General features: G+C 45.0%; 1 protein-coding gene across 1 annotated transcript in view; it reads left to right on the top strand.

Moving 5' to 3' along the window:
- Nucleotides 1-13,774, top strand: part of pot1 (protection of telomeres 1 homolog) — a 72,425-nt gene that overhangs the window by 50,918 nt on the left and 7,733 nt on the right. Inside the window, exons 13-17 of the mRNA XM_034177347.1 lie at nt 2,312-2,338; nt 2,441-2,597; nt 8,195-8,391; nt 8,467-8,602; nt 12,259-12,341. Of these exons, the coding sequence (XP_034033238.1) occupies nt 2,312-2,338; nt 2,441-2,597; nt 8,195-8,391; nt 8,467-8,602; nt 12,259-12,341 (600 nt within the window). The remainder of the gene's footprint in view (nt 1-2,311; nt 2,339-2,440; nt 2,598-8,194; nt 8,392-8,466; nt 8,603-12,258; nt 12,342-13,774) is intronic.

The following is a 13,774-nucleotide window of genomic DNA, read 5'->3' as shown; positions in this document are numbered from 1 at the left end:
AGAAAGCTCAGAACTACACAGGAGGACCTTAGTAACACATGATGCTGTCATGGTTTAAAATCCTGCAGGGCAGCAAGGTCCCCCTGCTGAAGCCAGCACATGTCCAGGCCCGTTTGAAGTTCACCAGTGACCATCTGGATGATCCAGAGGAGGCATGGGAGAAGGTCATGTGGTCAGATAAGACCAGAATAGAGCTTTTTGGAATCAACTCCACTTGCCGTGTTTAGAGAATAACAACAAGCCAGGGGTCGAAATACTTTTTTTTTTTAACCTACTTGCACTGGTGCTAGTAACAAAAAAGTTACTTGCACCAAAAAAGTTACTTGCACAACCAAATGTCAGCCTTATATCAACCTTAAAACCCCTCCTCTGATGTGTCACACTGTTCCTCTCTGGGGAGAGTTTGAGGGGAGAGCAGTAGCAGCAGCGGCAGACAGTTTTTTTTTTCACGTGCGCATGAACGAATCGTCCGTGAAGATTATTTTATTTATTAGCTACACATATGTATAATAAAACAAATGGTGACTGGTTTATAACACATTTATGACAGTTTGAAGGGAGAGACAGCGAGGAACTGCAGCGGCAGACTTTTTTTTTTTTTTTTCATGTGCGCGCGCGAACGAATCGTCCGTGAAGATTATTTTATTTAACTACAAAGATGTATAATAAAACAAATGGTGACTGGTTTATAACACAATTATGACAGAGTTTGAGGGGAGAGACAGCGAGGAACCGCAGTGGCAGCCATTTTGTTTTTTTTTTCTTTGTTTACATGCGCGCGCGAACAGTACAGGAGGTCCTCAAACTGGAGCTCCTGCAGCAAATAATGAAACTCCCCGAATTGGGAACGTCTCATGAGGATGTTGTGAACCCAGGGACGGCGCCACTGGTGATGTTTGTCAGCTTTCCACAACAAATAGAGCACAGCAACTCACTCCTTGTGTGAGAGTCATAAAACGCAGGGAAAATGAAGACAACACGCTGGAAATTGTTTTGTCCTTATTTATTCCTTGATTGGTTCATTCTACTGGTGCTTATAGTTGATAAAACTTGGATAAAGTTACTTGCACCAGTGCAAGTGCAGTATAAAATTCCGTGCAGTGCCCGAATAATACGTGCACAAACTACACATGCACATACTAATTCGACCCCTGCAAGCCCAAGAACACCGTCCCAACCGTGAAGCATGGGGGTGGAAACATCATACTCTGGGGGTGCTCTTCTGCGAAGGGGACAGGACGACTGCACCGTATTGAAGGGATGGATGGATGGGGTCATGTATTGCGAGATTTTGGGAAACAGCCTCCTTCCCTCAGTAAGAGCATTGAAGATGGCTCATGGCTGGGTCTTCAGCATGACAGTGACCCCAAACACACAGCCAGGACAACTAAGGAGGGGCTCCGTAAGAAGCATTTCAAGGTCCTGGAGTGGCCTGGCCAGTCTCCAGACCTGAACTCAATAGAAAATCTTTGGAGGGAGCTGAAACTCCAAACCTGAAAGATCTGGAGAAGATCTGTATGGAGGAGTGGACCAAAATCCCTGCTGCAGTGTGTGAAAACCTGGTGAAAAACTACAGGAAACGTCTGACCTCTGTACCAAATATTAAGGTCTGTTTTTCTATTGGATCACATACTTATTTCATGTAATAAAATGCAAATTAATTATTTAAAAATCATACAATGTGATTTTCTGATTTTTTTTTTTTTTTTTTTTTTTTTTTTTTTTTTAAGATTCTGTCTCTTACAGTTGAGGTGAACCTACGATAAAAAAAATTACAGACCTCAACATTCTTTGTATGTGGGAAAACGTACAAAATCAACAGCAGATCAAATACTTATTTGCCTCACTGTGTGTTATAAGCCAAGTGGCCTCCGTATGCGTGTGTGCGTGCGTGTGTAACTTCGATCACGGAAAAACTGGGGAGAGGTGACATTCGCCCTTTGGTATGTTTATGTATTTTGGGTCAATCTAGAGTCTGTGGACCCTGACAGGCAGCACAGTAGGTTATTTTTTAAAAGCTGTGATGCAGATAAGTGGGTCGGAGGGCTGAGGTCGGGGCGGAGTTCAGGAAGCGCCAGTTTCCACCATCAGAACCTCTTAAAACCTCCATTGGAAAGGATAAACAAAATGCTTGTGTTGAGCAAAGCAGCAGGTGTACAACCCTCATCATGGTCCTCAGATCTGGCTCATGACCCTGTTCTTTCCTGGAAATGTCCTGTTGTCATATATGTCCCTTGTTGGATTTCATCCATAGATTTATGATTGATGGATTTCTCAGGCAGTGAAGGCTGTTGTGGTTTGTCTGTTTCAGATCCTCACTTGGTGGACTGCCACACAGGTATGAAACACTGAAGAGCTGGTTCAGGTTCCAGAGGACTCATGTCCTCCTGAGCCGTCTTTGGAATGTGGAGTTTGATCGTGTGGTGCCTGGTGTCTGCAGAGCGGTGCTGCCGTCATGCTGTGCCTGCAGTGACGCTGGACGAGCTGAAGAAGGCCAAAGCCGGTGGAACGCACCACCTCAAGGTCCAGCTGAGGTCCTATGAGCCGCGCAGACTCCACCAGGCCCTGAAGCTCTATTGCAGCAAGTGCACGTCCCTGTATGTCAAGTCATAGCTTCAGAAAAGTTGCGGTCCACTTCTGACCCACATAATGTACCAAAGATAAAGAACAGGACCAGCTGACAGTCCTTCAGATCGTCTTTGATTAGTCCTCAGTACTGTCAGTGTTTGAGCTCAACATGTTCTGTCAGGCTCAGACCCAAACTCTGAAGGTGCAACGTCGCCATTTTGGGAAATGCCTCTGTCTGGTGATTGAAGTGACTAGTTTTTGAAAATTACATAAATATTTGCAATGTTGTGACACACTGTGATCCACAAAAGGTAATAATCAGTACCAATGATGGGGGCCGATTAATAATTAGATGTAATTTACAGGCAGCTTTGATTTTCATTTCATTGCTGAATCTTGAAATCAATAGTCAATCAATCAATTTCAATCAATTTTATTTATATAACGCCAAATCACAACAAACAGTTACCCCAAGGCGCTTTATATTGTAAGGCAAAAGCCATACAATAATTACGTAAAAACCCCAACGGTCAAAACGACCCCCTGTGAGCAAGCACTTGGCGACAGTGGGAAGGAAAAACTCCCTTTTAACAGGAAGAAACCTCCAGCAGAACCAGGCTCAGGGAGGGGCAGTCTTCTGCTGGGACTGGTTGGGGCTGAGAGAGAGAACCAGGAAAAAGACATGCTGTGGAGGGGAGCAGAGATCGATCACTAATGATTAAATGCAGAGTGGTGCATACAGAGCAAAAAGAGAAAGAAACACTCAGTGCATCATGGGAACCCCCCAGCAGTCTAAGTCTATAGCAGCATAACTAAGGGATGGTTCAGGGTCACCTGATCCAGCCCTAACTATAAGCTTTAGCAAAAAGGAAAGTTTTAAGCCTAATCTTAAAAGTAGAGAGGGTGTCTGTCTCCCTGATCTGAATTGGGAGCTGGTTCCACAGGAGAGGAGCCTGAAAGCTGAAGGCTCTGCCTCCCATTCTACTCTTACAAACCCTAGGAACTACAAGTAAGCCTGCAGTCTGAGAGCGAAGCGCTCTATTGGGGTGATATGGTACTATGAGGTCCCTAAGATAAGATGGGACCTGATTATTCAAAACCTTATAAGTAAGAAGAAGAATTTTAAATTCTATTCTAGAATTAACAGGAAGCCAATGAAGAGAGGCCAATATGGGTGAGATATGCTCTCTCCTTCTAGTCCCCGTTAGTACTCTAGCTGCAGCATTTTGAATCAACTGAAGGCTTTTCAGGGAACTTTTAGGACAACCTGATAATAATGAATTACAATAGTCCAGCCTAGAGGAAATAAATGCATGAATTAGTTTTTCAGCATCACTCTGAGACAAGACCTTTCTAATTTTAGAGATATTGCGTAAATGCAAAAAAGCAGTCCTACATATTTGTTTAATATGCGCATTGAATGACATATCCTGATCAAAAATGACTCCAAGATTTCTCACAGTATTACTAGAGGTCAGGGTAATGCCATCCAGAGTAAGGATCTGGTTAGACACCATGTTTCTAAGATTTGTGGGGCCAAGTACAATAACTTCAGTTTTATCTGAGTTTAAAAGCAGGAAATTAGAGGTCATCCATGTCTTTATGTCTGTAAGACAATCCTGCAGTTTAGCTAATTGGTGTGTGTCCTCTGGCTTCATGGATAGATAAAGCTGGGTATCATCTGCGTAACAATGAAAATTTAAGCAATGCCGTCTAATAATACTGCCTAAGGGAAGCATGTATAAAGTGAATAAAATTGGTCCTAGCACAGAACCTTGTGGAACTCCATAATTAACTTTAGTCTGTGAAGAAGATTCCCCATTTACATGAACAAATTGTAATGTATTAGATAAATATGATTCAAACCACCGCAGCGCAGTGCCTTTAATACCTATGGCATGCTCTAATCTCTGTAATAAAATTTTATGGTCAACAGTATCAAAAACAGCACTGAGGTCTAACAGAACAAGCACAGAGATGAGTCCACTGTCTGAGGCCATAAGAAGATCATTTGTAACCTTCACTAATGCTGTTTCTGTACTATGATGAATTCTAAAACCTGACTGAAACTCTTCAAATAGACCATTCCTCTGCAGATGATCAGTTAGCTGTTTTACAACTACCCTTTCAAGAATTTTTGAGAGAAAAGGAAGGTTGGAGATTGGCCTATAATTAGCTAAGATAGCTGGGTCAAGTGATGGCTTTTTAAGTAATGGTTTAATTACTGCCACCTTAAAAGCCTGTGGTACATAGCCAACTAATAAAGATAGATTGATCATATTTAAGATCGAAGCATTAAATAATGGTAGGGCTTCCTAGAGCAGCCTGGTAGGAATGGGGTCTAATAGACATGTTGATGGTTTGGATGAAGTAACTAATGAAAATAACTCAGAACAATCTGAGAGAAAGAGTCTAACCAAATACCGGCATCACTGAAAGCAGCCAAAGGTAACGATATGTCTTTGGGATGGTTATGAGTAATTTTTTCTCTAATAGTTAAAATTTTATTAGCAAAGAAAGTCATGAAGTCATTACTAGTTAAAGTTAAAGGAATACTCGGCTCAATAGAGCTCTGACTCTTTGTCAGCCTGGCTACAGTGCTGAAAAGAAACCTGGGGTTGTTCTTATTTTCTTCAATTAGTGATGAGTAGTAAGATGTCCTAGCTTTATGGAGGGCTTTTTTGTAGAGCAACAGACTCTTTTTCCAGGCTAAGTGAAGATCTTCTAAATTAGTGAGACGCCATTTCCTCTCCAACTTACGGGTTATCTGCTTTAAGCTGCAAGTTTGTGAGTTATACCACGGGCCCAGAGAAAACTACAGAGTCCGACATTGTTTTTGCCAAGTTACACACCGATTCAATGTTAATTTTAGTGACCTCCGATTGGCGTAACCGGGTGTCATTACTGCTGACGTGAATTACAATCTTACCAAATTTATGCTTAGCCTTAGCCAGCAGTTTCAAATTTCCTTCAATGTCGCCTGCCCTGGCCCCCGGAAGACAATTGACTATGGTTGCTGGTGTCGCTAACTTAACATTTCTCAAAACAGTCGCCAATAACCAGAGTTTGATCCTCGGCGGGTGTGTCGCCGAGTGGGGAAAAACGGTTAGAAATGTGAACGGGTTGGTGGTGTACACGGGGCTTCTGTTTAGGGCTACACTTCCTCCTCACAGTCACCCAGTCGGCCTGCTTTCCCGGCTGCTCGGGATCTGCCAGAGGAAAACTAACGGCGGCTAAGCTACCTTGGTCCGCACCGACTACAGGGGCCTGGCTAGCTGTAGAATTTTCCACGGTGCAGAGCCAAGTCTCCAATTCGCCCAGCCTGGCCTCCAAAGCTACGAATAAGCTACACTTATTACAAGTACCATTACTGCTAAAGGAGGCCGAGGAATAACTAAACATTTCACACCCAGAGCAGAAAAGTGCAGGAGAGACAGGAGAAGCCGCCATGCTAAACCGGCTAAGAGCTAGTAGCTGCGTTAAGCTAGCTGATTCCTAAAAACACACAGTGAATAATGTGTAAATAATTTAGAGGTGATTCAGCAGACGGAGTGCTTTAGTTAAGGCACGTGAAGATTACACTGTGAAACAAATCGTTATCTAGGTAACTAGATCAATCTAACTGCGCAGATTAAACAGCTAACAGATACAGCAAAACACCGCTGTGCTCCGGAACAGGAACTGATACAATACCGCAGTGAGAGCCAACCACCAGTAGAGGCAAGCAGGACGCAGGTACACAGCTCAGTGGAGTTAAAGTGTTTACTTGGTTCGTTAGCTGTGGTCGGTATGCAGACAGGCAGTCCAAAAGAAGCAACAGTAACAAAATCATCAGGCGTAGGCGTGGTCAAGGTACACGGGCAGGCAATCAAAATACACGATGAAGCAATCAGGGCAAGGCAAAAAACACAAGGAACTGAGCTGGAAAGAGGTACAAGGTTCATCAATCTGGCAAAGGACACAGACAAACTGTGAGGCTTATAAAGCACCCAGGTGATGAACTGCAAATCAAGAACAGGTGTGTGGAGAAGCCCCCAGAACCAGGGTGTGGCCAGACAGAGAGAAACGCCCACCACCAAGAGCCAAGAGAGAGACAAGAAAGAGCAGGATAGAGAAAACCCAAGCAGAAAGACAGATCACAAAGGCAAACCAGGCAAGACGGTAAAACAGAACACAACCTAAACATATACAGCACCGAATTCATAACAGTTTAGATTTAGGCTGTTAGTGACCACCCAATGATCCACCAGGATTACTTTGTGCACTCCCGTGACCGGTTTCAAAGTATACAGTATTCGCAGCAAACATAGTGAAAACTGTTCATTTTGATGCGATCACGGTAAAAGCTGCAGCTCTGTGAAGGTTTCTGTGCACCTGCACGGCCATGAGTCATAAACACAGCCTGTCAGGAACCATCTCTGCTCCAGGTTCAGTTTTGTGCACCATCAGTTACGAGTGTTATCAGTAAAATCTAAAAAAATACATCTGCTGCCGGGGAAAAGATGTGGAGATGTTCACAGTGGCAGGAGCCTCTCATCAGCTGCACAGTGCGCACACACACACACACACACACACACACATTACAGCTCCAAATTCACACTCAAAGAAAAAAAAAAAAAAAAAAAAGCCACAAAACACAAAAGTGGTAAAATCCTGAACATACCAGAGTCACCCAGAGGTAGATTTATTTCCAAATATAAACTCCACACGATCAAAGCCCCACACACGTGCGCACGATCATCAGCTGGTGCACTGCCTTTAGTTCTGCCACGATTGTGGCATGTTAAATAACGTCCATTAACTCCTGGAAATAATATATTCTGACTTTTTCCCCCAATGTAACAAATCCATCTCTGTGTCCAGGCAGTCTGTTAAAAACAGTGTCAGATGTCCCCACATCCATGTCCACAGCTTCAATAAACCAGCATCCGTCGAAACAGCACCAAAAAGTTTCAGGATGAAGTGCATGTCTCCTGTCTGTAAATCCAAGCCATCAATTTCAAACGAAAGCTCAGTAGTTTTGTTTTCGGACGGAACAGGTTCCTTTCCCTCTGTCTGTCAGTCATCAGGATGTTTCTGCTCATTCCAAAATGGGTGTCACACTGAAAAATGCAGAGAATTGTCGAGTGAGTCGTTTTCCTGAAATGCACTTGCTAACGCTCAGAGTGAGAGGAATAAAATACATCATGGACCACTAATTTTTAGTACGTGTGTGGAAACACAATCATGAGTACGTTTATGTTGTCTTGCTAACTGGGACGTCATCAAAAAACTTTAAAGGCCTAAATTTAAAGGCTAAATTTAAAATACAATGCAGATTTTCTGTTTTGGAGCACAGGGATTTTCATTGATGGGAGCAGCCAGTGGAGGGTGTGTGTGTGTGTGTGTGTGTGTGTGTGTGTGTGTGTGTGTGTGTGTGTGTGTGTGTGTGTGTGTGTGTGTGTAATTGGCACTAACCTGCTGTATAATACTATCACACAAAACGTCAGACAGCTGTTGAGGTAGATTGCACCCAGATTCCTCATTTTTGAAATTGGGAAAACCGTGTCTCCAGCTGCTGTAGATAGTGTGCGACCAGTCCAGAGTAGCAGGAGTCTAAGTTTCTGTGCTTTCCCTCTGTCCTCAGGCAGAATGTGCCAGATGAGGATCTCATTGCAGATCTCTTCTCAGAGGCTTGCAGAGACTTGGGGCCCTACAGCATGCCGCCGTGGGCAGTTTGTGGCCAAGTTGCATGCCCCGGATCACCCAGCCGAGCCCTCAGCCTTCATTTTTCCAGTCAGCTGATATCTGAGGGCAGAACTAAGGAGCTCTTCTTCCTCATGGGTACAAATGCTCATGGTCCAGCTCATTCTTTGAAAGCTTTCTTTTCAACCAACGTCTGCTCTCTTTTCACTTCAGGTTCCACGCTGGAAGAAACGTGTCAGCTGGCGAGCGGGTATCAGAACATTGTCCCTGTCAGGGCGTTGGGAGGTCGCCTTGTTCCACTCGACCTCACCGCACCTTTCCTCTTCCGGGGCAGGAGGCGATACTACGGGTCAGAGCCGGCTCAGAAACATGCCGCTGTCCTGTGTCCAGTGTTATTCACAGCTGATGAACTGAATTCATGATCAAACAGAACTGATCAGTGACTGTTTTTAGAATTTTAAACGATACAAGGGGTTTATGCTCTGACCCAGGTCCTCCCCAGTAAAATCAGTCTGGCCTGCTGGTCTACAAACACTGGAGAGCCTTGCTCAAGGACGCCGTAGTGGTGGCAGTGGTTTGATGCTCGCTACCTTACCTGTGTGAAGCGCCTTGAGGCAACTCTGTTGTGATTTGGCGCTGTATAAAGGAAATAAATTGAAATTAACGTCAGTTTGGTTTTTGGCGGTATCAACGCCACGTCTTATCCGGGTTTGGTAGACTAACCCTGTGATGGTAGACCTTAAATCATTGTGACTGTTTGAATTTTGGTTGAAAAGGTAACTTTACTGGATAAACTGACACAGTCACACATTCATGATCATAGAAATAATAAAATAAATGAATAAAAGCAAAAATTAATGCAGTTAAAAATATAAAAGGCATCAAGTGACATTTGAACTGCTTCCTGTTTATCCTCAGGAACAGGTAAAATATTAAATTCAGTTTAAAATATGTGATTCACATGTTGTATATGTTGTGAAAGTGTAGTGACACGGACCCACAACAGGGGGCGCAAATGAACGGTCAATAGATGAGCCAAAAAAGTAACAATTTAATGTTGTGAAGGTGCACAACGAATATACAGACAATCTCAGAATCTGATAACAGTCAATCCACAAAGGTGACGTGTGGGCAGGCTCGAGGATAGAAGACGTCTGTCCTGAGAAGAGCCGGAACCACACGATTTCCGCCGCCACCGAACCTGGTGAATACTGGAGCCGCCAAGTCCCGAATTCCCAGGTGATCACCGTCCCCGACTGTCGGATCTGATACTGCTGGCGAAGAGCAAAGACAGTCAAGTGTGGGTGTGTGTACACCCAGTAACAACAACGGTGGGAATGCCACCTCCACCTCTAACACACACTCGTGCAGCATCTGTGTAACCACTTATCTGACGGGAAGTAGGACGAAACAGTCGCGACCCACGCCGGTCCTCTGGTTAGACAGCTGCAACACAATAGCTCTTGGAATCAATCAATACAGGCAGAGAAAGTTACCTCCATAGAAGTACGATATCTCGGCGATGAGGTGGAGATGACGTCTGGGTTTTATGGAGTGAGATGATGAAGAATGAGTGACAGCTGTCAGGAAATAATGAGTGACAGCTGTCACTCCCGGCTGTGTCCGTGGCGGCAGCGCCCTCTCGTGCCTGAAGCCCGCACTTCAGGCAGGGCGCCCTCTGGTGGTGGGCCAGCAGTACCTCCTCTTCTGGCGGCCCACACAACAGTATATGTGAGAAGATAACACTGCTTTGACATTACAGATAATGTAACTCCCTTCGGCTGCTCAATTGTTTTGTACTCGGGGTCGCCACAGCAAATCCAAGGTGGATCTGCATGTTGAATTGGCACAGGTTTTACGCCGGATGCCCTTCCTGACGCAACTCCACATTACATGGAGAAATGTGGCAGGGGTGGGATTTGAACCCGGAACCTTCTGCAGTGAAACGAAGCGCATTAACCACTTGGCCACCACCCCTGCACATTACAGATAATACAACATATTGAAATTATTTCACCATTTACTTAAAGAGCCTTTATTGTCATTGTACATACATACAACAAAATGTGTCCTCTGCTTTTAACCATCCTAATTACACTTAGAAACAATCCAACCACTAGGGGCAGTGTGCAGCCACAGTCCGGCACCCAGGGACCAACTCCAGATGACACGCTGCCTTGCTCAGGGGCAGAGAAAGGAGCAGACCCTAAATAAGCAAGTTTTTGACTGTGGGAGGAAACCAGAGGAAACCCTCACAGACATGGGGAGAACATGCAAACTACACACAGAAAGGCCGGGAATCGATCCCACGACCATCAAAGCCTCAACCGTTATTCCCATCCCCAAAAAACAAAGAACTTCAGGCTTTAATGACTGCAGACCTGTCACCCTGACCTATGTGGTGATGAAGACCTTCGAGTGCCTTGTCCTGACACACCTCAAGGCCATCTGTGACCCTCAGCTGGATCCCCTGCAGTTCGCCTACAGAGCCAACAGGTCTGTAGGCGATGGTATCAACACAGCCCCCCACCTTATCCTCCAGCATCTGAACTCCCCAGGAACCTATGCAAGGACTCTGTTTGTGGACTTCAGCTCTGCTTTCAACACAATCATCCCGGCCCTGCTGCAGGACATGCTCACTCAGCTTGGCGTTCCCGACTCCACCTGCAGGTGGATTACTGACTTCCTGTCCAACAGAAGGCAGCATGTGAAGCTGGGGGAGCACGTCTCCAACACATGGTCCATCAGTTCCAGATCACCCCAAGGCTGTGTTCTTTCTCCTCTACTCTTCTCTCTGTGCACCAACAGCTGCACCTCTAGTCACCAGTCTGTAAAGCTCCTGAAGTTTGCAGATCATACGACTCTCATCAGACTCATCTCTGATGGGGACGAGTCTGCCTACAGATGAGAGATCGATCACCTGGTGTCCTGGTGCAGACAGAACAACCTGGAGCTCAACAGCCTCAAGACAGTGGAGATGGTTGTTGACTTCAGAAAGAACCCAGTCCCGGCCAACCCCATCACCCTGTGTGACTCCTCAGTTGCCACTGTGAAGTCCTTCTATTACCTGGGGATCACCATCACCCAGGACCTCAAGTAGGAGCTGAACATCAGCTCTCTCACCAAGAGAGCACAACAGAGGATGTGCTTTCTGTGGCAGCTGAGGAAGTTCAAGCTGCCGAAAACAGTGAGGGTGAACTTCTGCACTGCCATCATTGAGTCCATCATCTCCTCCTCCATCACCATCTGGTACGGTGCTGCCACTGCTAAGAACAGGAGCAGATTGCAGCAAATCATCCACGCAGCAGAGAAAGTGATCGACTGCAATCTGCCATCCCTACAGGACCTGTACACCTCCAGGGCCCTGAGACGAGCAAGGAAGATAGTGGTCGATCCCTCTCACCCAGGACACAATCTTTTTGTCACCCTCCCTTCTGGCAGACGGCTGAGATCCATCAGGACTAAAACCTTAAAACACAAAAACAGCTTCTTTCCACTCGCAGCTAGACTAATAAAATAATGCCAGAGACCCCCCCCCACACACACACACACACACACAAAGTACAGACTGATCATCTCTGTACTATTCATCTGCAGGCCTGCACAGCCCCATTCCCCTATACCTATTTGACAGTAAACTTAGTTTTGCCCATTTGTCTATTTGACTCTTTTACTTCTTACAGAAGTATTTTCTTTTATTGTTGTTTATGCACCAGTGACACCAGATTAAATTTCTTGTTTGTGAGAAGTTAATTGGCAATAAAATTGATTCTGATTCTTGCTGTTAGGCACCAGTGCCAACCACTAATCCACCATGCCACCCGGTGATTATTTAAACTCTGTTCCTGTGACCTTTAGTGGATGATTTATTATATTAGTCAGACCTGAGATCAGCTGACTGACTGACTGAAGATATGTGATCATTGTCACCCCCCCCCCCCCCCGATATTTTTTAGAAATCAGTGTGTTGATTATTTATTTGTTTCTCCTCGTGTCATGTTTAAGGTGTCGACGGTGCTCTGAAGCTGATCTAAAGGAGCCCAGTGTCGACGGAGTCGAGGTGATCGATGAAAAGATTGTCGCTGAAGGTGAGCTTTGGGTTTTTGTGTCTGTACTGCTGTTTGTTCCCTCACAGTGTCAGTGATCCTCCTCATCCAAGTCTCACAAAGTAACTGTTCATTGGATACAAAGTCATTCCAGCAGGACCCAAAGATCCTCCACAGACACCTGGGACCAAATACATCCAGTCCTCACCTTAGGTCACTGTTTAGAGTCCATGTATGACAACCGGACAGTAAGATGGGAAGCACCAGGACCCTAAACTCTTGGACCTTCAGCATCAGCAAACACTTCTAACCTTTGACTTCATGACTCCATCAGATCCTCTCGGTGTCTCTGTATCTCAAATGTGATGGACCCAGAAACATGAACAATGGGGACATATGGAAAATTAAGAAGAAAAAAGCATTCTTTTTATCCCCCTGGTATGAAGCGATCAGCATGTCTGTCCAACCGTCCATTTTCACTTGTTAGCGTGATGGCTCAAGATCCAGTTGACCAGTTTCATTCATATTCAGCATAAATGTGCACTTGGGTGATCCCTCGACACATATTCCTGATTTGTGGAGATCAGGGGGACATGTCTTCTCGTGATGACTCTTGTTTATTTTGACTGTTATTTCATTTATTCCTGTATTTAAGGCTTTTAACACATCAGAAAAAAATGTTGGGACATTAAAACATTTACCACTTTGTAATGTTGTCATTCCTGAAACACTTGTCGTTTTGGGGTTGAGGACATCAAGCGATGATTGTTTCAGGTGTTATTTTGTCCTGTTCTTCTTGCAAACACGTTGAGGTGTCCAACAGGACGGGGTCATCATCATATTTATTGTTTCAAAATCCTCCACACATTCTCTATTGGGGATAGGTCAAGACTGTAGGCAGGCCAGTCCAATACCTGTGTACTCCAATACTCCGGTCCAGTCTCTGGATGACCAGATAGCACTATATGAAGTAGGCGGTATGTTCACATTCTTAACATCACATCAGACCTGTTCCCGGTGGTTTTAGACTCTGCCAAGGCTGTCCTTTCTCAAAAATCCTGTTCCTGATGTTCATGGACGGGATTTCAAGGCGCAGTCAGGGACCGGAGGGAGTTTGGTGACCTTAATCTCTGCTTTTTGCAAATGATGTGGTTCTGTTGGCTTCATCAGGCAGTGACCTCCAATGTGTATTGAGCAGGTTTAAGGATGAGTGCGAAGTGACTGGGTTGAGAATCAGCACTTCCAAATCTGAGACCATGATCCTCTGCCGGAAAATGGTGGATTGTCCACTCTGGGTCAGGGGAGAGTTACCGCCCCAAGTGGAGGAGTTTAAGTATCTCTGGGACTTGTTCACGAATGGGTGTAAGTTGGAGTGTGAGCTTGATAGACAGATTGGGGCGGAGTCTGATGTTTTACATACGCTGTACTCAACCGTTGTGGTGAAGAAGGAGATGATCCAGAAGGTGACTCAATTT

Source organism: Thalassophryne amazonica, chromosome 8 (assembly GCF_902500255.1).
Source record: "Thalassophryne amazonica chromosome 8, fThaAma1.1, whole genome shotgun sequence".
NCBI lineage: Eukaryota > Metazoa > Chordata > Actinopteri > Batrachoidiformes > Batrachoididae > Thalassophryne > Thalassophryne amazonica.
The sequence above is the reverse complement of the archived record's forward strand: the minus strand, read 5'-3'. Positions and strand labels throughout refer to the sequence as shown.